General features: G+C 36.7%; 5 protein-coding genes across 15 annotated transcripts; 3 read left to right on the plus strand and 2 right to left on the minus strand.

Moving 5' to 3' along the window:
• The first annotated feature begins 1,678 nt into the window (after nucleotides 1–1,678).
• Nucleotides 1,679–5,897, plus strand: LOC103322078 (Ran BP2/NZF zinc finger-like superfamily protein). Of its 5 annotated transcripts, none has more exons than XM_089045559.1 (10): nucleotides 1,679–1,810; nucleotides 1,979–2,024; nucleotides 2,271–2,386; nucleotides 2,608–2,881; nucleotides 3,095–3,165; nucleotides 3,466–3,517; nucleotides 3,618–3,727; nucleotides 3,945–3,972; nucleotides 4,089–4,240; nucleotides 5,703–5,897. In XM_089045559.1, the coding sequence occupies exons 1-10, from the start codon at nucleotides 1,802–1,804 to the stop codon at nucleotides 5,745–5,747; spliced, it is 903 nt and encodes a 300-aa protein (XP_088901685.1). In that variant the 5' UTR covers nucleotides 1,679–1,801; the 3' UTR covers nucleotides 5,748–5,897. The 5 variants fall into 5 exon arrangements, with proteins under 5 accessions (XP_088901685.1, XP_088901686.1, XP_008222175.1 ...); XM_089045560.1 differs by having other exon boundaries at nucleotides 3,948–3,972; nucleotides 5,703–5,895; XM_008223953.3 differs by lacking the exon at nucleotides 5,703–5,897 and adding an exon at nucleotides 4,489–4,823.
• Nucleotides 5,898–6,386: 489 nt separating this feature from the next.
• LOC103322080 (squamosa promoter-binding-like protein 2) lies at nucleotides 6,387–11,127 on the minus strand. 6 transcript variants are annotated; one of them, XR_016123922.1, is made up of 7 exons: nucleotides 10,927–11,120; nucleotides 9,579–10,479; nucleotides 8,731–9,479; nucleotides 8,356–8,495; nucleotides 7,554–7,817; nucleotides 6,832–7,230; nucleotides 6,387–6,550 (listed from the first exon to the last, which is right to left on the minus strand). XR_016123922.1 is itself a non-coding variant. In XM_089045557.1 (6 exons), the coding sequence occupies exons 3-6, from the start codon at nucleotides 9,420–9,422 to the stop codon at nucleotides 6,884–6,886; spliced, it is 1,443 nt and encodes a 480-aa protein (XP_088901683.1). In that variant the 5' UTR covers nucleotides 9,423–9,479; nucleotides 9,579–10,479; nucleotides 10,927–11,120; the 3' UTR covers nucleotides 6,387–6,883. The 6 variants fall into 6 exon arrangements, 3 of the variants coding, with proteins under 3 accessions (XP_088901683.1, XP_088901682.1, XP_016647615.1); XR_513433.2 differs by having other exon boundaries at nucleotides 9,696–10,479; nucleotides 10,927–11,067; XR_513432.2 differs by lacking the exon at nucleotides 9,579–10,479 and having other exon boundaries at nucleotides 10,927–11,125.
• Nucleotides 11,128–13,649: 2,522 nt separating this feature from the next.
• On the minus strand, nucleotides 13,650–16,140 carry ACOS5 (acyl-CoA synthetase 5). 2 transcript variants are annotated; one of them, XM_089044323.1, is made up of 6 exons: nucleotides 15,653–16,140; nucleotides 14,942–15,523; nucleotides 14,654–14,843; nucleotides 14,317–14,462; nucleotides 14,105–14,172; nucleotides 13,650–14,008 (listed from the first exon to the last, which is right to left on the minus strand). In XM_089044323.1, the coding sequence occupies exons 1-6, from the start codon at nucleotides 16,073–16,075 to the stop codon at nucleotides 13,771–13,773; spliced, it is 1,647 nt and encodes a 548-aa protein (XP_088900449.1). In that variant the 5' UTR covers nucleotides 16,076–16,140; the 3' UTR covers nucleotides 13,650–13,770. The 2 variants fall into 2 exon arrangements, with proteins under 2 accessions (XP_088900449.1, XP_088900450.1); XM_089044324.1 differs by lacking the exon at nucleotides 13,650–14,008 and having other exon boundaries at nucleotides 14,101–14,172.
• Nucleotides 16,141–17,111: 971 nt separating this feature from the next.
• Nucleotides 17,112–19,123, plus strand: LOC103322129 (EPD1-interacting receptor-like cytoplasmic serine/threonine-protein kinase 5A). Its single transcript, XM_008224011.3, has 5 exons — nucleotides 17,112–17,561; nucleotides 17,789–17,933; nucleotides 18,046–18,173; nucleotides 18,315–18,438; nucleotides 18,528–19,123. Exons 1-5 carry the CDS (start codon nucleotides 17,328–17,330, stop codon nucleotides 18,923–18,925), a joined length of 1,029 nt encoding a protein of 342 aa, XP_008222233.2. The 5' UTR covers nucleotides 17,112–17,327; the 3' UTR covers nucleotides 18,926–19,123.
• A 4,139-nt stretch (nucleotides 19,124–23,262) lies between these two features.
• On the plus strand, nucleotides 23,263–27,192 carry LCR (Galactose oxidase/kelch repeat superfamily protein). The gene is given in 3 exon segments (XM_008223957.2): nucleotides 23,263–23,640; nucleotides 25,538–26,019; nucleotides 26,022–27,192. Coding segments are annotated over 3 exon segments (1,431 nt in total). The 5' UTR covers nucleotides 23,263–23,452; the 3' UTR covers nucleotides 26,783–27,192.
• Nucleotides 27,193–27,378: the final 186 nt, after the last annotated feature.

Below are 27,378 nucleotides of genomic sequence, written 5' to 3' on the forward strand. Positions count from 1 at the left end.
TACCTAGCCATATTCTTAACTTCTCACATCAAAACTCTATACAAATTCCTCTTCCTCATATCTCATGTGAATAGTAGTTGTCATTGGATTGTTATGGCAATGGGTGGAAAACTAACAAAAGAATTACTAGGGCAAACACTATTCATGTAAATAGTAAACAACCCTTGCTTTTTGCCACGACAAATGGATGGAAATAGGGCAAGTAAGGGCATACATTATTCATGTGAATAGTGAATGCCCTACTGTTTTTTATTTTGCTTTTTCACCCATTGCCATAACAAGTAAATGCAAATACTATTCACATGAGATATGAATTGAGAAATTTGTATGAAGTTTTGATGTGGGAAATGAAGAACATAGCTATGGTATTTATTTATAAAAAAAAATCTAAATTTTTGGTATTTTTTAAAAATTTTGTTGGTATTTAATTTAATTTTTTTTTGTGTATTTAAATTGATCGCTGATGTCATGCTAACATTAGCAACCCCAGGCTGATGGAGCCCACTCATTGCAGTGGCCTTCGGAGTTGGTTGTTGGGGGCCTTTCTTCTGTGTTGGATTACAAGAGTGGAAGTGCTCTAAGAGATGGAAAATGGAAGATTCATTTCATAGGTTTGGAAATACTGGGAAAGTAACCAGAAAATACCGCTTTATTTCATTTTTCATGTTTAGTTTGTATAAGAATGTAAAACAAAGTTTGTTTAATTTTTCAATTATACTCATATGAAATAAAAAAAAGAATACATTTAATGCTATATTGGAATTTTAAATTGTTAATGGCACAAATGGTCATGAAAAATATGCATTTAATGCTGGCTCATTTTCCCCAAGTTTCCCATGTGAAGGGAAAATGAAACCCAAAGGGGGAGGAAGGTTACGTTCTCCTCCTCACCCCTTATTATTCCCTTGTTATAGGTATAGGGTCTAGGCAATCATTTCCTATGCCTCGACTTACAATACATGAGAAAACAATTGATTTATCATCCCCAAGCCTTTTTTCTCATGAACTAAACCCAATTTTAGTAAAAAAAATTTAACTCAACCCGAAATGCCAAATATTATATTATTTTATTATATTTTTTAAAGCAAATGGAGCCCATAAAATGCATAATGTTTTTAAATATAGTAAATGATAGTAGGATCTGTCCATGACTAAAAAAATATTAAAAGAATATTTGACATCAAGTTTTTTGATATGTTATTTTTTACATATATTTTCCAACCTTCAAATCTTACATAAATTTGACTACTTGGTTAAATTAACTTTATATATATATATATTATTATTTCATGTCCACGTGGCAATTTAACATTTCCTTTAAAAATACTCTAAAGTGGTAAGTTTGCCTTTTTGTACAAAAGTTCGGTTGGCGCATATATATAATATAATGCTTCTAATAGAAAGTAGCTATTTATATTTACATGTGATTAGAGATAGATATCTTTTAATTTTTTTTTATAATGATTTTTTGTTTTCTTTTCATATATGTATTGTGATTTGGAGGAATGAAAAGTGGCTCCAAAAGATGCTACATGTTTATGACAAAAAAAAAAAATAAAAAAAAAAGCTACATGTTTAAATGGACGCGTTGCTCTTTTTCAATGGTCATCCTAGTCAGTTTCATCTGGACCGTCCATCATAGCGGGACCCACAATCCAACACGTAATAACGCGAAACGGTGCGCGTAGAGAAACCCTCACAATATCTCTGTCGAGAGTACCCAACGCCACCGTCGTTTCTGTTGTAGGGTAAACTGCATTCTCCTGGCACTCGAATCCGAATCAAATATCTCGCCGCCGATATGTCTCAGGTAATCATCTTCCATTTCGTTCAATTTATCGAGCTTCTCCTCTCCTCTCAACCCCTCTCTTTTTTACATTGGAGATTTCCCCAAATCACTGCGACGAAGCCATAGTTAGGGTTTTCAGTGCGCCGGACGAAGTTGGTTTCTTTAAGCTTCGTATTTCTTGGTGTTCAGGTTGACAACAGAAATTCTTCAGCAGCCAAGCGTGCTAGAACCGATGGTATGCATTTTTATAATTTTAATTTTAATTTTTCGTCCATTGAGGTCCCTTTGATTCGGCTTTGCTGTTGGTATTATAATTTTTGCCTGTGAGCCTCAAAGTTTATGTAAGTAGAAGATCTGGAATGTATATATGCGTGTATTGCTTCCTTATGCTTTGAATGTGTATTTTAGGGATTTAGTCCATGTGTATAATTTTCGATGTTATGATTTTGGAGTTCATTATTCTTATATGTGGTGTTTGTAGGTAGTAGAAGGGAAGATGATTGGACCTGCCCTAGCTGTGGAAATGTTAATTTTTCCTTTAGAACTACTTGCAATATGCGTAATTGCACTCAGCCAAGGCCAGCGGATCATAACTCAGTAAGAGTCCGACCACAACTGTCCTAAACACGGATGTTACTTTGCTGAGTGTGATGGTTACAATACATTTTTTTGTTAATTTTGGTTGACATGTTAGTATCCCCTTTTTATTTCGAGGGTTATGAATGTGATGGTTTCAAGATTTGTATATTATGTTTAGAGGAATTCTATTATATATAGATATCAAGATCAAGTTTTGATCAAGTTTTGTACTTCTTCAGAAATCTGCTGCTAAGCCTTTCCAAGCCCCACAAGGTTACTCATCTGCTGCTCCCTATGTGGGTTCTGCTGCACCCTCTTCAATGTATCTTGGTGTCCCACCATATGGTTCCTCTCTCTTCAATGGATCATCTATTCCACCCTATGATGTTCCATTTTCTGGGGGATCAGCATATCATTACAACTACGGCAGCCGCCTGTCTACGGGCAGCCCCTACAGACCTCTGCATTTGTCTGGACCAACACCTTATTCTAGCGGATCCATGATTGGAAATGGTATGCTTTGTTCATTTATCCCTGTGTGATGATTCTGATTTTTTTTTCCTTGCTGGGGTTATGGATATATTAGTACATTGAATATTTTCTTATTAATTTTTTCCCATTTACAGTGCTGTGATATTCCCATGTTGCTGTAACCTTGCTTGTGTTGGTTCCATTTAGGTTTTTAGTTTCTTATGGTTCTTCATTCGTTATTCTCTAATCTTGCAGGTGGAATGTATGGTATGCCCCCTATGATGGAACGGTATGGCCTAGGTCTGCCCATGGGCCCTGGTCCTATGGTATGTACAAAAGTCTACTGTTATTGTTAGAATTGGGTACTAGCTCGTATGCATTTGCTTTTGGATTTCCATGCTCCATATTTAGGCATCGTCAAGCCCTGGAACAATTTGTTGACGTATAGTTTCTATTGCTATTTTATAATGCCATCCATCCTTTTACTATATTTGGTATTCTCTGGGATCCGAAAATTTTCCTATATCATCCTTCCGGAGTCCACAGGATCCATAATTTTTAGTGAACTTGCTAAAGAATTCGTGCTCTTGGATGTTGTACAATTTATGTATAATTTTCTTGTGCAGGGGCCAAGGCCAGGATTCTATCCAGATGATAAATCTCAAAAGAAGGGCGCAGGTTAGTAATTTAGTCTTCCTGTGAACATCAAATCATTTTGGACATCATGGAAAACTTAAGTTAAATGATCATTGATTGTTCAATTTTATTGCACATTTAGATGCTACACGTGATAATGATTGGACATGCCCAAAATGTGGAAACATCAACTTCTCATTTAGAACTGTTTGCAACATGAGGAAGTGCAATACCCCAAAGCCTGGATCTCAGGTCTCACACTCTCTCTCTCTCTCTCTCTCTCTCTCTCTCTCTCTCTCTATACATATGCATATGTGTAAGTCTTCCTTTCTTTCTGTATGTTTTATTTATATGTCTTTCTTGCGAGTCTTCCTTTCTTTTCTGTATGTTTTATTTATATGTCTTTCTTGTGGATGAAATTTTCTATATTTTATGATTTTTCTGACATGCGATCTATTCTCTTGTAAAGCAGGCTGCAAAGAATGACAAAAATTCTAGTAAGTTGATCCCATGCCTCATTTTCACCTAATTGATGGCTTTTTCCTCGTTTGTTCTTCAATCTTTGAACTTTTTTTTCCTCGTGTTTAACTTCAATAACAATTTTGGTTTCCAGAGCAAAAAATGCCAGAAGGTAGCTGGAAGTGTGAGAAATGTAATAACATAAACTATCCATTCAGAACAAAGTGTAACAGACAGAACTGTGGAGCAGACAAACCAGCCGAGTCAAAGAAGTCCCCTTCACCTGCCCCGGATGAAAATGATCAGGTTTGTTGTATTAGACATTTGCTCTGGATCTCTATTGGTTGTTTGGAATCATCATTGTTTTTGGTGATTTGTGTACACGCTACAACCTTGATATGCATAATATTTTCTGAAATGTGTTAATGGATCAATTTCAAAGGTTTCCTTCTATGCTTGATTTGTTTTTTCACTGTAGATGGATTTTGATTCTAGCTCTTTAATTTTCTTTATTTCCAGTGCACCGGTTAATTTATAATTGTCTACTGTTCCAGTGAGTACTAGGACATATTTGAGGGTTGAGAAGGTCCAGAGTTGTCATCCAGCATTGCTCAATATGGGTGTCTGAAAGTCAGTCTTGTCGTCGTCATGTTGCAGCGGTTATCGAGTTACTCTACCTTTTCATGATCTGTGTCAAGTTGTATTAACTGGTATGGTATTTGTGGTCTTTGTGGATCATACAATGCATTTTGTGTCAGCCAGTACCTTCTGGCAAAGATTTTACAGGTTGGTTCTGGTTTCTATGAGTTAGACCCTTTACTTTTGGAATCAACTCATCTATTCTGGTGGGTATGTTACCGCGTAAGATATGTTACCAGTTGGCTAAAAAGGTTACTGTAGTCTGCTTTTTTTTTCTTTTTTTCTTTCTGGTTTTCATATGATGTCAAATTGTCTCTATGTCATTGAAGTATCTATGATTTAACAGATGCTTCTGTTAGAAGCATATGAAGCCCCCAGGTTTGGTTGATTAGGTCTCATGGTGTTAGAACTGGGGATAGAAGGTTTGTTGATTGTAAGGGGTGAGCAGGTAGTTCTTTTTTGAGTTGCCCATTCCTCGTCCTGGTAGTTTCACATCATTAGTCGTCATTAGTCTTGTGGCCTTCAAATTAACGTGACCCGAAAGAAGTCAACAGGAGGCATTTTGCTTGTCTTTCTGGAGAGGTAGCATTAGATTTCATGCCCTACTTGTCAGGCTGTTGATTGCCCTATTATACATCTTTCCCTGTGTTTGTTGCCTCGACAAAATATAGATTTCTCATATACAACAAAGAAATTGGTCCTTATTGCGTATGGGTTGGTCCTTATTGCGTATGGGTCTTCCTTTTGGTGCAAGTCTGAAGATTCTGAGTGAAATTTGATTAATTTGAGCATACCAGATCATTTTCAAAAAAGAAGAGATAAATTTCCTGGTTTTGGTTTATTTAAATATGTTGCATCTTTGTGCTATGGAGGCATTGGTTCTTGCTACATATACTTGAAGTTTCTGGCCACGCAATATTAGGGATTAGGTGATTCTATTCACAGTTAATAACACCTAGTTATTCCTCACATTCGGATTTCAGATCTAGTTCTTCCCCACTTAACATACTCTAATGACATTGTTATTATATCTTTTTGAACTTAAAATGAACCAAGCCGATTTCTTCGCAATTTTTTATAGTTACTTTTACAAAAGAATTTGAGGTATTTTTTCCTTTTAACAATATAGGATAGCGCTGGGCACAATATTCTCTCTTTCTTTTTGTGGGTTTAATAGCATAATGGCCGGTAGGAGAAATTACATGTAACGGAGATATAGAGACATACTGGGATATATTCCAGTGACAGGTAAGCGTTTTCTCATGGCGGTGAGCTCATTTTTACAATTTACATTTACTATTTTCCACACAAGGAGTTGTTGGAGTTGGTTCTTGGAAGACGAAGTTGCAGACTAGACAGAAGGTGTGGGCAGACGCTGGTGGCTGCCTTAGCATGAGTCGGCGCCACATAGAGAACAGCTCGGCTGTGCACTGCTAATAAGAACCTTGTGGCCAGAAATCAGTTTTGTTTTAGTATTGCATTAGCTTAGCTTCCTGGTTTTCTATGTTGGATACCCATTTTGTAAAGTATTTGTCAAAACCGCTGTTTCTCAGAAGAATAAATAATACATGCACATTCAAATGGTCTTCTTGGCAAGAGATTTATGTATATGCATGGTCCCCGCTCTATGATCGGAAAAATAAATGTCGGCACGGATTCTTTCCCTTTGATGTTAAACTCGCAAGCAATCTTAAGCTCAGGGAGGGCCATATGGGTCATCCATTGCCCATCAATTTGACGTACCAGTAGTCAGAAGAAATCAAAACGAGGAAGGTCTAATGTTCCTCCATATAACATTCTGGGTCAGGCGGAGTATAAAAAAAAAATTCCACATAATGTAAAGCAAAGCAGTGCTGAGTTCCAAATTATTTATGACATAACATGGTACATCTAAATTACACAGCTCCGTGAATTCGCAACCACACAACGCAGGATCTGAAACCTTGTCGGTTGTAAAACCAAAGCAGTGCTGAGTTCCTGGGAGACAATGACCGCACAATAACAACATTGTTATCAGTGGCTCCACTATCAGTGTACTTGTTTCTTTTTCTTAGACAAAATGTATATAGGCTATAGCTACGGGTCATAACTTGCAAAATCATCAATCAACGTATAGGTGTCGAAAAAACCCAATGGCCATGGAAACTATTAGATATTTTGGTTTGAATGTGGACGTGCAAATCTTAGTTATTAACATAATAGGTACAACCGGTGATCAGATGGGCAATGCAGAAACAAACTCTGGTGAAGGAACTAACCTTGATAAGGGTGACATTTATATGGAAAAAAGAAGAGTCTTTTGGGTCGAATTTAATTGAATTGGTTGGGTTGATAACCAAACTCATAGGGCCCTTTGAACTGATGAAGATCCTGATGGAAGTGGTTGCTGCCATTACTGTGTGAGTGGGAGACATGTGCTTCTTGGGTATTAAGGGATAGATGTTGAGTTTGCCAGTACTCTGATGAGACAGGCAAACCTTGGGTCATTGCTTGAGTCCCAGGTTGAGGCATGTTCTGATAATTTTGGTTGGTATTATTATCAAGTGCAACAGGTTTCGCCTCGCCTGAAACCCAAGAACTTGTTGACAGAAGAGAGAGAGCACGATGAAAATCCTGTGTCGCACCTAGGTTGAAAGAGATCATAGATTCTTCAGCACCTGCAAACATCACCAAATAAAAGTTACATGAACTGTTAATAGATACGAACGATCTACGAACTATGAATCTACAATTATCTGTGATCCACTTAAATTGGGATTAGCAAACAGGAGCACTGGTTTGCAATTCAAGCAATGTTTTCATTTGGCTTTTTGGTGACCGTGGAGAATCCAGACATTTCTTATGTTGAAAAACAAACAAACGTTAAGACAGGATTGAGGGTAAAAATTACTGGTTCATGTCAGGCAGTTGAACTAACAAATAGCAAATGATAAAAATTTGATTTATCATGATTAATAAGACACTCTGAAGTATAACAGACCTCGGTTGAGAACCTCAGCGGCAGTGCCCTTCGAAGGTGACAGCCTACTGGAATCATGATACAGCATTGTTATTGAACTTGGAATTCCATTGTTGGCCAAATTCAGCTGCCCGCCAGTGCCTCCTCCTTTTGCAGGCTTTGGAAAATATTCTTTCGTTTGTCCAAACTTGAAGCTGCATGCGCCATCCCATGTTAAATTTGAGGGATGCCTTGTGTAAACACTTGGGGCTTGGTCCAAAACAAGGCTCATCTGTTGCCTCTCATCTGCATAGTAAGCAAAATCAGCACAAATTTAACAGATAACTATGGTATAACAACAATATGATTAATGACCCTAACAGTATTTGGTCTCTTGAATGATGCTTCATATGGATCTGTACTAAATAACTCAATTACAAATTAAAGAATATACAATAGAAACACAACATGTGACCGGTCAAGAAGTTGAATCTCCATATGAGGCCTGTCACTTTCATTCATTTTCACAGGAAAAAGAATAAACCTTTGGCATTATTTCCACAAAGGTTTCACTTATTCATATTTTGATTTGGTCAAAGCTCAAGCTCAAGAAGTGCGAGATAAATTAGGTAAGCCTCATTTTCATTCCTAACTTGAACTAAACCCAAATTAATTATTAGCTGGGAGAATTAACCCTGGTATGCTTATTTGCATTCTTGAATACTCTAAAGCAATTATCAAAACATGCTGTTTAAATCAAAAGCAGTTAGCTCCATCCTATATCATGATTTGATTTATGTCAGTAAGAAGCATGAAGAACAAGAATTTCAGTATGAGTTAAAACCTTTACTGAACAGTGATGAGGACAGCCCTGTTGGATTTCTCAGTGCTTCTGTCTGTGGCTTGCGGCGCCTTGCATTGTGATCAGAAAGTCGCCTGCGACAGCTTCGCTTCTTTTCATCAAATTCAGAAAGGCCATGGAACCTTTAACATACAAAGATTCATGCATATTAAGATCTATGTTTGAAGCCAAGAAGGAACTGAAGCTCATTCTAATTGAACATTAAAGAACAGAACATTGTTGCAATTAAGACACATAGATAAGCAAGATAATCTAGACGATCTTTAGGCTAGAGTAGGAGGAACAAACCAGAAAATATCAGAAAACAAGTAATTGCTGGGTTTCATTATCGTAAAAGAAGTCTCTAACAAGGTTTACCTGCTACACTGCTGGCAAAACCGACGTTCCACCCCTTCTACAACGACCTTCGGAGATTTGGAATGATTAGAACAAATCCTATGTTTACGGTGGTAATCTTTGGCTGATGACAGATCAATATTGCAGCCTTCAACTTGGCAGTGTGGTGGAAATGCACTCTGACCAGTGGACTTACTCCTCTTTGTCTTTGCCATTGACGAGGAAATAACAGAAAGGGAAGAGGATTTAGGATTATTTCCTGCACAAACATCTTCAAAGTACATCCGCTTACCAAGCTTTAGACTGAGCAGTGGCTCACCCGACCCAGCTGAAACCTCATGAGTTGGAGAAGATCCAAGGGCCTCAGCTTTAGCTGATTCATTTTTATGAATGAAATCATTCGGGAAACCTTCAAAAGCGTCAAGGTTGAAATTGGGTTTCTTACTTTCCCCAACTGAAGAACTGACGGAAGCTGATTTTGAACTTTTTGATGAACCATCTCCTAAATCAGAGCCAGAAACACCACTGCCCCCATCACCCCCAGTTGAATAGAAAGATTCAGAGTTCATTCCTCGTTCCCCTTCAATACCCCAGTCTGCTGGTTGTAACTTCTTGGAATTGTCAGTTACTTTTGCACCAAACATGAAAAGGTTCTCCAAATCCCATAGTGAAGGAGGTTTTTCATTCCACTCCATCAGCAACACAGAATTCATAAAACTACTTCAAAACCGTTTTTGGATAATGCAAATTAAGTAACTGATCACCAGATGCTGCAAACATATAACCACAACATAAGAATGTATATACACAAGCATATATGAAGCAAGAAAATGGGAGGAAATACACTACAATATTAATTAACTAATAACCTTGCATTATACTTTGTCAATAAGAATACAAAGTTCCTTAAACTTTGTAAAAGAACAAGAACATGAATATTGCAGTGGTGGAGAATGAAGCTGTAAAAGAAGGCGAATCCTAAATACCCTTGCAAGAAACAGTGCTGAATTCTTTGAGTATGTATGAGTTGAAGAAGCAAGGCTGCTCAGATCTGCCCAACTATGCACACCAAGGAATTAAATATAAAACCGCCTGATGCATCTCACGGCAGAGAAACCACTTTCCAACCGTAAACCTTCTGCAGCTAAATCCCCATCTACTTCATTCGACCAAAACAAAGAAATTGATTACATAAATCCAAACCTTACCTACTGTATTCCACATTTCCAAGTCATTACTTCTCAATCTAGTACTTTTAGCAAGCCCCACCTATTCAGAAACTACAACTAACCAGAACCATAGTAAGGATGGGCAAGGGTTCCCCATTTTTCCGCAAACTTTGAGCTGAAATTTTCCACCTTTATACATGTATGTATATATTACCTCTGTCTCTCTCCCCCTCTCTCTTCAATTATTTCTAATAATGTTTTTTTCTTTTACTTATTACCGCCACCTTTTCTCATATACCTTGCTTGTACTTTACAAACCTTTTAGCTCCAATAATTCACATTCAATAACATCGCAATCTCTGAAAGTCGGTCATTGAATAAGCCCCACTCACTACACTACAGTCGGTCATTGTTAGTCTGCTAACGTTAACACTTTAACCTCAATTGCTCTCAAATTCATCCATTTCTCCAACAAACCCCTCCAAGCCTCTTCCTTCTTTAGTCACCAAGAAACCATATTGATTGACCCCATAAACTCGAATAACAGTTTTGGGGTTTTTCATATCTGGAACCAGACCCCTCAAAGAAATTGCATTTAGGCCTGTCCAGAAAAGTTCAATAATTTTCATGTACAAGATGAAAGAAAATAAAACAAAAATAAAAAAAATCCCCCAATAAAGTCGAAACCTCTAAATATGGAAATAAAGAGAGAGGCGTTCCAAAAAATTTAAAAATTGCTTCCCCAAATTAAGAAACTTCGGCAGCTTCGATAGTGATTCGTTATAATTACTCTCTTGTTTCCCTAAAAAACATGTAAATCTGAAATTAGCAGAACCAGAACCACAGCTACTCGTCGTTTTCCGAAAATTCCAAATCCCCTTATGCAGATAAGTAATATTCTTCGATTTCATTCAGCTTAAAGGGTGAAGAAAAAATCCAACTTTTGTAATGGAATATCAAGCAACAGAGAGATACAGATGAAAAAAGAGAAAGTCAAAAGGGAAAAATGATTGCGAGCTGAGCTGAGCTCAATATTAGTAACACTTACTTGGTGGATTGTGGAAGGTTGCAGAGAAGCTTTTGGGATATTAAAAAAAGAAGGGAAAAGCATTTCCTGGCATTCCCATTCGTTTTCCTTTTCCAAGTTTCAATCTTTCATCGTAGAAAAAGACCACAGAGACGTACCGCCATTTGCTCCCACACTCATATTGTGTTTGTTTCTGTAAAATTCAACTTTTGCTTTGCTTTTGGGGCTTTGGCAGCTTTGTTTTATAGCCCCCTTTACTTCTCGGTAAACGCAAAGCAGCCACCAAAACCGACAAAAGAGCGAACAGGGCCTAATTGGAAAATGACATTAATTTACACATCATTGGTGTTATGTTTGAACTCTCATAATATCATTGGTAGTATTTGCATTTAGACTATCGTTTGTATTAAGGGAATGTTAGCAACCTTCTCTCTAATCTTATCTTTTGGACATTCTCTCTCCTCTTCATGATATGTGTCATTTTCTTTACACTTAAAACAATGACATTATACAATATATCTTTTGTCTCCGAATTTAGCCTTATTAAATGTATTAACTTTATATTTCCTTCACTTTACAACTTAACTTAAACAATTAAATTTAAAAAATAAACATTAAAAGTTCAATTAAATAAATATTTGAAAATAAAAACGAAGTGTACTTCCCTAAAAAAACCTTTTTTTGGTTTCAAAAATAAGTATTGCAATAAAACCGTTCAAAATTATGGAATTTTAAAAAATACAAATAAATATTTTTTAAAATTAATGAACATTCTAATTGATTAAAAAAGTTAAAAGATAAAAAGAAACAGAAAAAAAAACCCTTCCCTCACCAAAAAAAATTAGTAAACATAATTTTTTTTATTAATTAAAAAAAAACTGACGTTAATTTTGTGGAAGATTTTAAAATTCTCTTTTAATTTTTTAACAAGGTGAAAATAAAAGTTAGTTTGTCCAATGCATTTAACAAGGGTAAATTAGGAAAACAAAACATACATTGTTTAATGTATTAATGACATTATTTTAAGTGTAGAGAAAGTGACACGTGTCATGAATAGAAGGGAGAAGGTCCAAAAGAAAAGATTAAAGAGAAGATTGCTAGCATTCCTCTTGTATTAAAAGAAAAAAACTAATTGAAAAATATAGAGAGAGTCCAGTTCATCAATTATAAAAAACACGTTGTATCACATTATCGTAATCATCTGATAAATTATTATACGAGTGAGTTACTATTGATCATAATATTGGTTGACATCTCTTTATACTACGTAAATATGATGATTATGTGGTATGATTGTCTTAGAGAAAATTTTCCTTTTTCATAAAGTTGACTGTAATCTATCTTGGTCAACCTAATTGCCAATTGCAAGTTTCATTCCATTTTATTATGGTTATTATTTAAATGGTAGAGAAAACAAAAAATTTACCTTACCAAACATATTTGCATGACTGCAGTCAGTGTAATATAAAAATTAGGTTAAAGTTTAAAAGGTAAAAGACGTTAACAATGTCATGTTGTGGGTTTTTTTAATTGGGAATTTTTGTTTGTTTAAGGAAAGTAAACTTAGGAATGTGTCTTGTATCAACAAGTTGGACTAGTTAAGACGATGATGCTAAACATAAAAGAAATGGGCGGATTGTCCTCATGTTATGACTAATTATAAAAAAAAAGTGTAAACGGATAAAATTCGAGTGAGGAAATCACCACTTATTATAATTATACAAATTTATAAATAATGATATATAACATCAACATGGGATGAGATTGAAAGAATAAAAATAAGTTATTCGTTGGACAAAGCGAGCCGAGTTGGGTTTTGTTTTTGTTTACACAAATATATTGAATTTAGCATCGGATATAATTAACTAATTTTGGCAAACCAACTTGTGTCTATTAAACTATTAGTTCGTGTGGATTGAGGTTGGCAAATGGAAACAATTACTTAACTAATCAGATCAATTAATTAAATCGAATTTCAAGATCTCATGCTGAGAAGGGTCCAAGTGGGCACGTTCACTGTTGTTCATTGCTACCATTGGTGTTCATTGTTTTTAGAATACAGATATAATTAACTAATCTTGGCATAATTAACAACTCTGTATGTAGAGGAGAAATTCCGCCACATAGTGTTATTAACTCACGGTACTTTGTGTTATATTATTACTCAAAAAATTATTTGAGATGACGAAGTGAGTTTATACTTTAGTTTAAAGTAAGGTATCAATAAATATAACGTATGTGAATTTTTCACACTGCAACTCTATTGATGGTGGAGGCTATTTCTAGGGAGGAAAGAATTTGATTTGATTTGATTTGATTTTGGTATATGAATATGTGTGATTCTGCATCAAGGTACGTGGGCAAGTGCGCACCAAGTGACCTTATTCGCTTTAGGATTCTACATAGATTGGAGTTGGACTCTATCATGAGGCCTCATGATATTTATATCCCTAGCATGGACAAGGTACCAGGCTGGTAGTATGGTCGCTGGTGCAAAGTCAATTCTCCAAGAATTACTGAGAACTTAATTCCATTCGAGATTAGCAGTCAATAATCATTGTTACACACTTGCTATCAGTCATAATCTTCACATTCAAAAATTTAAGATCCCATCAACCAACCAGCCCACCTACCCATCTCCCAACCTTTCTTTTGGTTTTTTTATGCATAGTTTGCTGGTAAGATGATGCTTTCATTAATTATTAATTATGGTAGAGCTTAATTTGATAATCACAGATGAAGAATCAAGTGAATTGGTGATGCTGGTTAGATTGGATAGTTGGATGGGATACATATATTGTTGTTCAAATTCAATGATATATGCTTAAAACCATGTTATTAATTTTAAACTGGATTTAATTAGGTTTAGGTGTGGAGCTTGCATGCCTTGATCTTCTCTATCATGGCCTCTTTGACCAACCTTCTCATAATTTTGCCTGAGGGTGATTTTGGGATGCTGTCCACAAAGTGCACCACTCTCACTTTCTTGTATTGAGCAACATTTGAGGCCACAAATTTAATAATGTCTTCTTCACTCTCTTTTGCACCAGCTGCTAAAACAACACTTGCTGCTGGAATCTCCCCTGCCTCCTCATCTGGCAATCTGCAAATTAACCCCAAAACACCTTAATCTAAACACAAACTGCAGTAATTTTCTTGCTGAACAACAAAGTATGATCGAACGAATTTCGATACTTACGGGACTACTGCAACGTCTTCAACCGAGGGATGGCTCAGAAGGATGGCCTCAAGTTCAGCAGGAGCCACCTTCAGATTTTGCATAACATAATTAATTTAGAAACTATCTTGGGAATGTGAATTAGTCTAGTTAATCAGTAGCGCAACTAAATCCATGACATTGAGTTAGTGAACTTTCATTAATCTAGGGTTATAATTAGTGGTCCATCTTACTTGGAAACCTTTGTACTTGATTAATTCCTTGATGCGATCCACAATAAAGACATTTTCATCATCATCTATGTAGCCAATGTCACCAGTGTGAAGCCATCCATTCTTGTCGATGATCCGGGCAGTCTCCTCTTCATTATTGTAGTAACCTGAAAAGTAAGTTATTATGACATGAGATATGCATGTTTTCAGTACACTATTTATTATCGATACATTATCGACAATATCAATACAAATTATGTTGCTTAACAAAGGACAGACATATTGGACTTCTGTATGACAAAGGTGAATCACATCAACATGTGATTAACATGTGATGCAATCAATCTCTCTCCTTTACCTTTCATTACACATTGACTCAAGACACAAAGTTCACCAGGGGTGTTTCTGGGGAGGGATCGGCCGGTGTCAGGGTCAATGAATTTGACTTGCAAATTTGGAAGAATGAACCCAACTGAGTTTTTCTTTGCCATAACACCCGGTGCGGCATGAGTGAGTGTGATGCAGCTATGTTCAGTCAATCCATATGCCTACAATTAAAAATAAGCACAATTGAATCAGCCAAAAAACACACAATTGTCTGTTAAAATCAGCACTTACAAATTGAAGGGCATTGTTTTTGTGTCACCTCTTGGACTTGGACACCAGGGAACTTGTTTTCGAAATTTTTGAGGACATCTGGTGCAAGTGGAGCTGCTGCAGTCATAATGGCCTGGAGTTTTAGCTTGCTCAGATCAAACTCATCAACTATTGGATTCTTAACCAAGTTCAAAATGATTGGTGGCACAATGGGCGCATATGTGACCTCTTGTGAGACCAATGCATTAAGAAAAGTCCGAAGTTCGAATCTTCCCATCACCACCACTTTCCCCTTGTTTCGAAGCGTCGCGCAACATATTCCAGTGATCCCATAGATGTGAAAGAATGGAATTAGGCCTAGGACAGTGACTTTGCCAATCATTTCCGGCGTTACTCCAAAGAGTGTGGAGCTGAGGTTGGCTACTAGGTTTCGATGAGTCAGCATTACACCCTTGGACAGTCCTGTTGTGCCTGATGAGAATGGAAGGGCACATAGATCAGACTGCTTCAATTCCTCCTTATTGATTTTGTTCCCGGCACGGTCTGCTGCTTCAAGCAGGTTGTTCCAGTTCATAGCACCTTCAATAACTTCTTCTCCAAGCACAATTACTGGTACCCCAAAGCCTTTTACCTACACATCTCAAATTCTCAACACAAAGGCTTAGAATTAAAATTGCACTATAAATTATCATTTCATATACTCACAGCTGCCTGCATTATTATTAACAGAATTACTGGGCCTATGATCTGATAACATTACCTTTTCATAGCTTGCACCATTTGTTACAATGATCTTGGCATCAGCTACCTCCACCTGCTTCTTAATTTCAGATGCATGCCCTGATGGATTTGCTCCCGAAAACACCCCACCAGCCGCCATTATTCCCAAAGCAACTATGGCATACTCTGCAACATTTGGGAGAACAACCACCACCACATGCCCCTTTCTAAGGCCAAGAGACCTTAAGGCCTTGGAAAATCTCCTAGTGTCTCTCACCACCTCCCCATAAGTAATTTCCTTTCCGGTCACCGCCTCCACGAATGCAACATTATCAGCATATAACTCTGCATTCTGAAGCACAAATTCTGGCAATGTGACATTATCAGGTACTTGGACAGCCGGTGCTCGGCTTCGGAAAATATGTTCCTCATCTTGGGGTGAGTTGTGCACAAAAGTTCCCATGGTGGATATGTAATGGAGAGTTGACCTGTGTTTTAAAGGAAGACAAAGTGAGGGTGAGAATTTCCATGGGATTAGTATCAGGTTTTAAAGGAAAATGAAGATGGGATTAGTACGTTAAAGAAGAAGATGTTGTTAAGAAACAAGTGAGGGTGAGATATTCCATGGGCTTTGGTTGGTGAGAATTTGTTAAATCATGTATCTGTCACAAGCTAACATCACTCATTCTAAAATGAGCTTCTCAAGCTATTCAACTTCAGGGCAATGCTGTTATGCTTATGTTCCATATTTTGGGATTTTTCTACTGCGACATATCACATTAAATTTTATGGAATATTATTTGGGCTTATAATTGACCAGTTACCCCTTTTTATTGTTATTGTACTTTTAGCTATACAGAATATACATTATATGATTAGCGGCTTTAGATTTTTAGTTTTTGTTTTGTTTATACAGCGATATTAGGGGAAAATGAATTAAACTTAGAACCTCGAGTGCAGCAGTAAATACTTTTAACAACTTGAGTTACAAGCCCCTTGCTAAAGACTTTAGATTTTATATGAGCCGAATTAGGTAAATTTGTTATGAGTTAGGATTTACATTAAATCAATTGGGATATGGTTGTTGTAGCCTTAGCTATACATAATTGTATAGGACATGGTGGTTGTTGTAGCCTCCACCATTAGGCTTGCTCTGTGACATAGAGCAACAGAGCATAAACCTTATCTAGCTTTGGTGTGATGTGATGGAATCAGGTACCATTCGAAGTTCGATGTCTATGCATTCTCTGTCTTATGATCATGATTATTTTATAGCTCTGTTTCCATTTTCCAACTTGTAAGTGGTGTCAAACCAAAAGAATTTTTATTTATTTTTTGTTTACAAAGTATGAGTTGCAATTCTTGAATATTATAATGAACCTAAAAATCCTGCAAATAGATTCAAGAACTGGATCGTAGAATTAGTATTAGTCAACCATAGGATACATCACAATGAAAGCGACACCGTTTAATGACAAACAAAATAGAAAATTCATACATAAATCACAAGTGACATCTTGTTGAATAAGTCTAATACTAATTTGGGATGATATGTTGTGAACTTGATCTTCAAATTTGAAGTTGGATGTACAGAGGAGAAGATAAGGAGCTAGTTCTATTATAATTAGCCCACCAGCTTCCTTGCCATATATTTTGGTGCTGAATTTATCATTTAAAATTTGGTTTATGGCTGAGCTGAGGAGCTACTTAGCAACATGATGGATTGTGCAGCAAAGCTTATAGAGTTTACAGCAGAAGACTTGAAAGCATGCACCAATGGTTTTCACCAGAACAACCTGATTGGAGCTACTCAGTATGGCAAATTATATAGAGGACAGATTAAGCTAGGGTTTATTGGAACAGATCAAGCTCGAGCCGTCACAGTCAAAATATGGGATGAGAAGTCAAGGTGCATAACATCCATACATGATGAGTTTCTGATGGTTAAGGTAAGTTTTAGGACTTAAAACTATCTTGTAGACATGGACTTAGCCAAGTTGGCTAGAATGGATCTGCTCCCCACTCTGCACCCGAGTTTGAATCTCTCCCCATAGTTTAGATTAGTTCAAAGTATAATATCGATTGGATCAAAACTTAAAACTCTCTCTCTCTCTTGCAAATCTTTTTTAGTTTCGGAAGGTTTAGGCTATTATTATTGGGTTGGTTTGTATTGCAGGAAGAAGTTCAATTTTTAACACATCCAAGTATAAATGGTCATCCAAACTTGGTGAAATTGATTGGTTATTGCTGTGAAAAGGAAGTCAAGGCTGTTGTCTATGACCTCAATCCATGGGATACTCTGCATAATTTGACAGTGAAAGGTGCCTTCAGTTTATGTTTTAAAGCTTCAATTTCTTATGGGTTTTATTTATTTTAAGCAACATGTTGAAATTCAAAAGAAACTTGTGCAAAGTTTTTTGTTACCCCATACAGATTATCTCAACTGGGTTCAGAGGCTCAATGTGCTTCTCCAATTTGCACGCCTCCTTGAATTTCTACACCTCCAGGACAAGCCATATTTGGTGTTGAACATCAATGCATCTCATATAATGCTGGATTGGGTTTGGACCTACTGCCTTTCATTTTCATTCAGACGTGAAAGCTCTTGAACCTTTCTATCCTTTTAGCTTTTGTCTTTTGTTTTAGTCTTCTAGCAATCTGCTGGCTTCATCTTAATCATCTTTTTCAACTTTGATTTTCAGGATTGCAGGCCAAAATTATTTGATTTTGGACACATTACTGGAGGAATCATTGGTGAAATGACCACACTAAAAAAGCAGATACCAATCTCCATTGGCTTTGTTGATCCATTTTTCATTGCAAAAGGTGCTTTTTTCAAAAGCCAAAACTATATGTCACTATTTTGCATGCATACTTTCGGTTTTGCAAAAAGTAAAATCCATTTTGTTCTTCAGGTGGTAGTTTTTGGCACACAAGCTGTGATGTGTTTTCATTTGGTGTGATTCTCTTAGGCCTAATAGCCAAGAGAGGCCTTGAGCCAGTCTGTGTGGAAAAGCCCCACTTGGGACTGGACTGTTTAGTACAGTACTGGGCCAAAAAGGAATATAAGCCCAATGGGTCACTTGTCCACAGGAGCTTGCAGGAAGACTGGGGTTACGTTGATGAAGATGGCCTTGCAATTACAGAGCTGGGAATGCGCTGTGTTGAATTCTTCCCAATAAACCGCCCTACAATTAAGAAAGCTGTTGAGCTTCTTGAGGGTTTACTGGTTTTTCAACGCTTTGGTGATGCCAGGCCTAACAAAAGAGAAAAGACATTTCACGGCATTGGCAACCATGCAGGAGGCACATGAAATGAAACTATGTGGCACTTAGCATTGTGTTTTCCATGGGGTGGACAAAACTTTGATTAGCTTGTAACCTAATTCTCTTTTGATTTTCTTCATTCAATTTCAACATATGATGTAGAACTCTTAGTCGTGTAGACTTTGTAGCTGTAAAATTTATCTCATATTCAATGTCAATGATTGCAAATTCTCCTCTTAACGTAAGCAGATGTCTCAAATTCAAATTCCTCTCTTCCTTCACTAAAAACACAAAATCGTTCGCTCCTAAACTTAGGTCTCATTTAGAACCCAATTCCAATTGTTGGATCGTCCACAGAGCGAAATTCTATAGTGAGGGTGCCATATATGGATTCCTCATGTGGACCTTAACATTAGCTATGAGATCATTTCATTAAACTTAAGTAAAGTTATTATTTAGATGAATCTTGTAGCTAATATGAAGGTCTATATCTATGATCCATATATAACACCCTCGCCATAGAACAAACCCCAACTTAAACTTTGCATTTATAAGCCCAAGTAGCCCAACGTGTAAGATGGAAATGAGCTTAGGACAAATTAGAAATATAATAGGTTAGGTCATCATCAAGCCACCAGGCCAACCCAAAAAACTCTAAATTTCAGCCAAATTTCTCTCTTAACCCAAGAAAAATAAGGAGCTAAAATTTAGAAAAACCCAAATCTGGAATGAAATACCAATCCAGCTATTGTTTGGGGTTTTTTTTGTTTTTGTGTGGAGCCCACTTAACCAGAAGCAATTCACGTGCAAGGAGGAAAAATTGGGGGTCGCGTCTACTGTGATGCATAGGGGTATCACGCTCTGGTGTCACATCTCTTTTTTATCTTTTTGTTTTTATTCCAACAGTAACCCAAATTAAAGATCCAGATTAAATCCAAGCTATTTTAAAGATAAATAAAAAGATCAGATTGCTGAAATTTAAATCCAATAGTCAAAATAATATTTTAAATTAATCTAAATCATATCCAACCCCAAACCTCACTCCAAACTCTATAAATATCCACTTATTTCTCAAATAAAATTATTTTTATGGAATTTCAATTTGTATAGGTCAAATTGTTTTAAAAAAATTAAATTACGAAGTTATTTTAAAAAATTAAATAAAAAAAAGTTATCTATGAAAAAAAAAATTAAACTTAAGTCATTCTTAAACAATTTAATAAAATTGCAGACTTAAAATTTAAGTCTAAAGAGTTGAGGAAAAAAACGATTTGAGTTCAAGCAAAATCCAAATAATTACTTTTTGGACAAGGGGGAATTTGGATTTAAGGCCTAATGGATTAGAGAAGATCTTAAAGTTGAATGAGTGAGTGAAGGTTCAAAAAAGCAACCACACTGGAAAAGGGGGGCAAAGGAATGGAATGGAATGCACTTATGCACACGTAAAAGAAGGGAATCGATGATGATGATTATGATGAGCAATTATACCATTAAACCCACCACCAAAAATGACTTAAAACTTCTCTTCCCTAGACCATGTGAAATCATTACCCACCGCATCCCCCCCCTTGGTTTTGACAAACCTAATCATTCATTTCAAAACCTTCCCTCTTACCTTAACTTTAGCCTAGAGAACTCATCATGACCTCCCACTCTTTACCAAATTCTCCACCTCCACATCTCAAATTACCTCCCATACCATTGCCCACTTTTTATTTATTCTTCTTCTTTTGTTACTTTATTTAGTTGAATTGCATTTTATTAGAGCATCTCTAACCGATATGTCAAACGTGCTACATAGATATTTAATAGCTATAAATAACATCTCACATCACTCCAATCGATGTGTCAAAGCTGATGTGAAATGAAAGCTGGAGGTTGAGATATTATTTTTGACATCCGAAAAGCAAGATGTCAAATGAATATATATATATTTTTAATTAAAAATAAATCAACACTAAAATGTAATAAAATAATAATTTCATTTGACATATTGGGTGGGGTGTAAAGCTATGTAATATATCAAATTGTCACATCCATCAAATTTAAATTTAATGTTTGATATTTAACATCTCTCTTGGAGATGCTTTAGAAATTGAGTCCAATTTAAATCATCAAAAATGCTAAATTCAATCATTAGCGTGCATAAAATAAATGTGAATCGTTAACTCTACAATATATCAACGACTCAGAATCAGTTATGACATAATTTTCTGTTGTTTATACTGGAGAGGGTTCAAATTGCGGCCTTGAAGCAACAATTTAGCTCAGATATGCTGTGGCTGTAAGCAATTGTTACTTACTGCATCATTTTGGGGAATGACTTTAGGGATGGGGGTTGTGGGAAGTAAGTAATGGTGTGGCAATCAAAATGGCGTACGACAGTCCATCTTGTAACAAATCTATTAGGTAAAGGAAAGTGCCACAAGTCCAGAAGAGAGAAACTTTCAAATAACTGCATCCATATATGGTCACCAAACTATCCCCATATGCTCAATTCTCAAGGAACATGTGGTTAATAACGCTAAACCAATTTTATCAATCTTTCTAAGCTAGATTAGATTCTCGTAATTTGCACTTTATTACACGATTTTAATATTTAATTTGGGAAAGTTTTGACAAAAGAAAAAAACCCACTCGCTTATTAGTCACTTCATGATCATCATTTCGTGTATGGTTGAATGAGTATATTGGCCATTTTGCTTACAAAATGAATTGTATGATTGCTTAAGACAAGGTTGCTGCTATCACTCATTTCAGTTAGTTGTAGGGGGGAATGTATGCGATTCTTTTCTTTCTTTATATTCTTTATCAAGTTTTTAGTGGTGGGTATCATCAATGTTATTTTTTGTTTTTATTTACACATGAAGGCAATGCATTTCAAGTTTGCTCATTGGCATTTTCTATTTTAAAATGCTTTTGCTTTCTAAATCAATGTCATCTTTTTTATTCAAGCTGTAATAAAGTATTCATAAAGCTTAATACTTTGTCATCAAATTTAGTAGGCCAAAAAACAAAACAATATTTAGCAATAATAGTGAATTGTAATGGCATGTTTACCTTATTTGGAATTGAGTAAGTCATAAATCGAAGAAGTGCGAAAGAATAAATGATAGAAGAAATGAGTACGAGATCAATTATTCCCTTACTCAATCTAGTTCTTGATTTTTCATGGTATTGTGGATTGTAATGAGAAAATCGCATATTTTTATTCCTTATGCGTTAATGATTTCAACACCCATTTTAGATAAGTAAACATGTCATAGTTTTGAAAACTTAAAATAAAAGAAAAGGGAAGGAATAAGAAAAAGAAGTAGGGGAACAACAAGATCAATAATAACAAGTACTCGGGGCACTTACGGGAAATGAATAGAAAGACCAGTAAAAAGGCATCAAGTAGGTACTTCCGTAATTCTAACAAAATTATATCATAAAATGGAAAAAGTGTTGGGACAATCATGCCGTGTGCGCGGAACAAGGACAAGAAAGAAAGAGCCTCGAGAGATCTAACCACAGCCGTTGATTTTCTAAAAGTTAATGCAATTGCTGCTTCAAAAGTTCTCTCTCCTCCGTGGTCTCCTTGACCATCATCAACTTATAACCTTCCGTTCACACACGTGGATTGCAAAAAACACTCAATATTCCGCCTTTTTTCTCCAATAATATTCCGGCTTTTAAATGCCAAGGAAAAACTTCATGACTTTTGAATTTACCTTTATACCCTACTACTTCAAAATATAGTATGCCGTTAGGAGGGGGCAAGTTTTATAATTACAGATTGAAATCATATTCTAATTGTAGGATTATGTTTTCTTGGTTTTATCATTACCAAGATGAAAGTGAATTTTATCTTATATGTAGTCACTCAGTCATAAGTTTTGTTTTAGAATGCCTCTGATATACTGGAATTGAAGTGATTATATAAATAGCGTCCCAATAACTATAATTTTCTTAAATTCTCAAAATCTTCATTATTTTATCTATAATAACAAAGACTTGGCTCCAAGTTTTTAGTTTATAATATATGCGAGTCATCCCGATGACTAAACGGGTCATATTCAAAGCAATTGGTATTAGAATACGAAGGGTGTAGACTTGAACACGACCTACTAACACCTATAAATTGTCACCCTAAAAATATGCCATGCCTAGTTGGAGAAAAAAAACATCGTGCAAGGGTAAAGTTGGAAAAGAAGAGGATTTTGATATGCTGTAATATCAAAATTTTACAAGAAAGGGGTTTTATAATAATGAGCGATAGTACAAGTTAATGGTATGGGCGTGCATACGTGGTAAAAGAAGAGTAGCTATTGCAATCACAGAGAGAGAGAGAAGAGAGAGAAGCAAAGAAAGAAAAGAAAGAAAGAAAGAGAGAGAGAGAGAGTGGAGGTTGGGTTGGGTTGGGGGGCTGGGGATGGGGATAGGAGCCTTTGGAGAGGAAGGGGCTCTCTGGTTACTGGAGGTCTTCTGGTCTTATTTAATTTTTTGAGTAAATAACAAAAGGAAAATAAAAAGACTGGTTTTTGTTTGGAAGTTTGGGTCGTTAATTGCGAGAGGTAGAGCCTCAGAGGGGCATGGAAGGGCTGGCCATGCTGAGGCAGCTCATCGGTCAGCTTCAGGAGCTCGTTGAAGTCTACGGCTCTCACCCTCATTACCATCTTCAACAACATCATCATCTTCATCTTCAACCTTCTCTTCAGTTTCAGCTTCCTCTGCTCAATCATCACTCTCAACAGCAGCACCAACAGCACCAACACCCAAGGTCTCTCACTCTTTTCTAGTTGTGGATCTCTCTCACCTTCTCAAATTCCCTTTCTTTCCCACCATCTCTTCAATTTCTCCTTCCTCTTTCATTTCCTGCTTGATAGGTATTCATAGTTTTATTCTGCTTGCTTGCTTTTATTTTAGTTTTCTTATCTGAAGTGTAAATTACATGGCTTTCTTTTCTTTTCTTGCTGAAGTTGGTTGCTTTTCTCTGTTTGCTTTCTTGACATTTAGGATTGAGAAATTGGTTCTGATTGTTCTTGATGAATAGCTTGCCATTGTTGGAGTTGGGTTTTTTTTTTTTTTTTTGTTTTTGAGACTTTTCTTTAAAGAATCTGCCTTTTTCATCAATTTACTCGCATATATGTCTTCCTTTCATGTTTAGCTCAATTCCCTGGCACAAAATTGATGGGCTTAACCGCACTATTTAGTATTTGATTTTAGTTTCTCGTTTTCCTCTTTGGTTTTGTTTTTATGACTGTCCAGCTGGGGTTGGGGTTCGATGTTGTTATTGGGAAGGTTCATGGTCAACTCGAAACTATTCTCGGTTGCCATTTCTATTTTAGAACCATTTGATAGCGTCTATCATAGAAAACCAGAAAAGGAAAGGAGCAAAAGAACAGCTAGGTCCCAGAACTTGAATAATCTGATAAACGCATGATTGAAAATATGGACCACCAACTGAACTATCTTCCTTGCATTGATCATGCCACGTTGGGTTAATTGATATGTGATATTCATTTTACATTGGGTAACGAATGAAAACAATTAGTTTTGGTTAAATATGACCCATAACTTCAGCTTTTGGTTTCCTGTGCTGTCCGTTTGCATATAATGCATTGACCTGTAACACCTCCTCATATTTAGTGTTCAATAAACTGCCAGCATATTATCTTTATAGAATTTGATGTAGAACCGTGGCTCACCTGTGTACTCCACAGGAAATGAGCTTCTTTTTCCCTTTCTATTTGGGATAGGTTGTTTTGCATTATACATATTCCTTGGTTATCTTCACTTCTTGACTGTTAAACTGGCTAACTTGGATTCCTGCATTTAACAATATGTTGCTTGACACTCATTCCCGTACACAAAGACAATTTCAGACTTTATAAATCTTAGCTTATAGTACAAGAGAATCTTGCAGGGACAGTTGGGAGGAGCATCATTTCTTAAAGTTGAATATTTCAACGCACAAAATGTTATCTTGATATGTTCATGTGGTCTCCCAGTTTGTTCACTTCATGTCTGTTGAACTTATGCTTGCTGTTTGATTTCAATTTTCTTGTGGTGGAACCTTCAAAATTTGATGTCATAGGTCTTGCCTACTACTGCATCCATGACCCTTCCTGTCTCTTTAAGTTAGGCTCTTAAATTCAATCTATTTCATTTCTCATCAACTTCTTGCTCTAGTGTTAGCTTCAATATTTTCAGAAGTTACTGAAATTTTCTTGAACTAATATTTAAGACCAAGTGAAGTTCTGTTCCCAGGGACCCTGTAGCCCTGATGAAAATTCGATAAATATGTTCCACATCATGGCTAACTGGGGACCTGCAGCAGGTAAATTAATTAGAATGTCAGTCAATTTTTTCGCCTGTTTGTCAGAAAGTAAACTGGAATCAATTCTCTGAGAAAAGAAATTAAACCAAAAATAAAACCTTGTAGTAATGATATCCCATTTTGGCGTATTTTATAGTTTTGATAGCAACCATTTGTTTGACATGTTTTTAACTCAATGGTTCAGAACTTGTTATAGTTTCTCGCGGGTTTATGTTTATGGACTTTGCTGGCCTTTATGTGTGTACGTTTCACCATTTTGCTTCTTCTTTCACTTCAAGTGCGGTAAAGTTCCTCAAGTAGGGAGTGTAGGATTAATTTATTGTTGCATTTTACACAGGTGGTGCCCAATTAACGTTGATGAAGGTTCTCCAGATGATTACTACAGTTTTATGATGGCAGCTGGAAAATCTGGAAGTTTGAAGATGTTGGAACCTTGCAAGCCTCCTCCTACTAAGAGATCTCGTAAGGAGAGAACCCGGGGTAAATCATCTGGAACTACCAATACCACTGAGCCTATGGAACAGCATATTTGGAAAGATTTCCCGGAAGACCTTTATGAAGCTGTCATTGCAAGGCTTCCCATTGCCACATTTTTCCGATTTCGTACTGTTTGCAGGAAATGGAATTCCTTGCTTGATTCTGAAAGTTTCTCTCAACATTGTGCGGAGGTCCCACAAGCTACTCCATGGTTTTACACCATCACTCATGAAAATGTGAATTCTGGGGCCATGTATGACCCATCCTTGAAGAAGTGGCACCATCCCACCATTTCTTCTCTGCCAACAAAGCTGATTGTTTTGCCAGTGGCTTCAGCAGGGGGCTGGTGTGTTTTCTTGATATTGGTAATAGGAACTTCTATGTGTGCAACCCTCTGAATCAATCTTTTAAAGAGTTGCCAGCCAGGTCAGTCAAGGTCTGGTCTCGTGTTGCTGTGGGGATGACTCTGAATGGGAGTTCAACTAGTGAGGGATACAAGATCCTTTGGGTGGGTTGTGATGGTGAGTATGAAGTCTATGATTCCGTGAGGAATTCTTGGATCCGTCCCGGAATCATGCCGTCGAGTGTTAAGCTGCCCCTGTCGCTGAATTTTCGGTCGCAGGCTGTTTCAATTGATGACACACTCTACTTCATGCGTTCAGACCCTGAAGGGATTGTGTCATATGATATGGTCACTGGGATTTGGAAGCAGTTTATAATTCCCACCCCGCTGCATCTGACTGACCACACACTTGCTGAATGTGGAGGCCGGATCATGCTAGTGGGGTTGTTGACAAAGAATGCGGCCACGTGCGTGTGCATTTGGGAGCTGCAGAAAATGACACTTCTATGGAAGGAGGTTGACAGAATGCCAAATATATGGTGCTTGGAGTTCTATGGAAAGCACGTAAGGATGACTTGCCTGGGTAACAAAGGCTTGCTCATGTTGTCCTTGAGGTCAAGACAGATGAACCGATTGGTTACATATAATGTGTCAAGCAGGGAATGGCTGAAGGTCCCTGGTTGCGTGGTGCCACATGGGAGGAAGCGGCAATGGATTGCATGTGGCACTGCATTTTATCCATGCCTGACTGCTGTGGCTTGAAACAGGTTTCTCTGTTTCTGGTGGGCTTCGGCATGGTCAAGAATGGAGTTTTCCTTAACTATCCGTTTCATCACAGTTGGTTGCAAGCTTTCACGGCCAACTTGTTTCTAGCCAATTTTCGTTATTTGTTTTAATGAACTAGACAATTCCATGGGTCTTATGACATCCAGAGATTTCCTCGTTTGTGTGCAAACTGACAAATTGCTTTGAATCCTGAAGACAGGTTAGAATGCCTATTTTTCAGTCACCTGGATGAGTGTACTATAATATGCGTTTGTTGTTGGTTGAACTGAAATAAACCATATCCTCTACTATATAATGTTTGCAGGTGTTTTCTTTTAGAATATATTATGTATATATTTGTAACTGCTGTATTAAACAATGCCAGTTGATGTTGTTGGGTAAACAAATGCAATACATGCTCGTCTGTGTGTTGAGTTTTGCATTTTATGAATTACCATCGAATTACATACGCAGACATGTTTGAAGTAAGATTCTTCAACTTGGTAAGCTTCATTTGTCTCGAAAAATAGCTAGACCTGTGATCCAATCTCGTCTGTATGGTAATTGTAAACCGAAATTCACTCGGAATGAAT

Source organism: Prunus mume, linkage group LG2, assembly GCF_029339155.1.
Source record: "Prunus mume cultivar Tortuosa linkage group LG2, ASM2933915v1, whole genome shotgun sequence".
NCBI classification, from domain to species: domain Eukaryota; kingdom Viridiplantae; phylum Streptophyta; class Magnoliopsida; order Rosales; family Rosaceae; genus Prunus; species Prunus mume.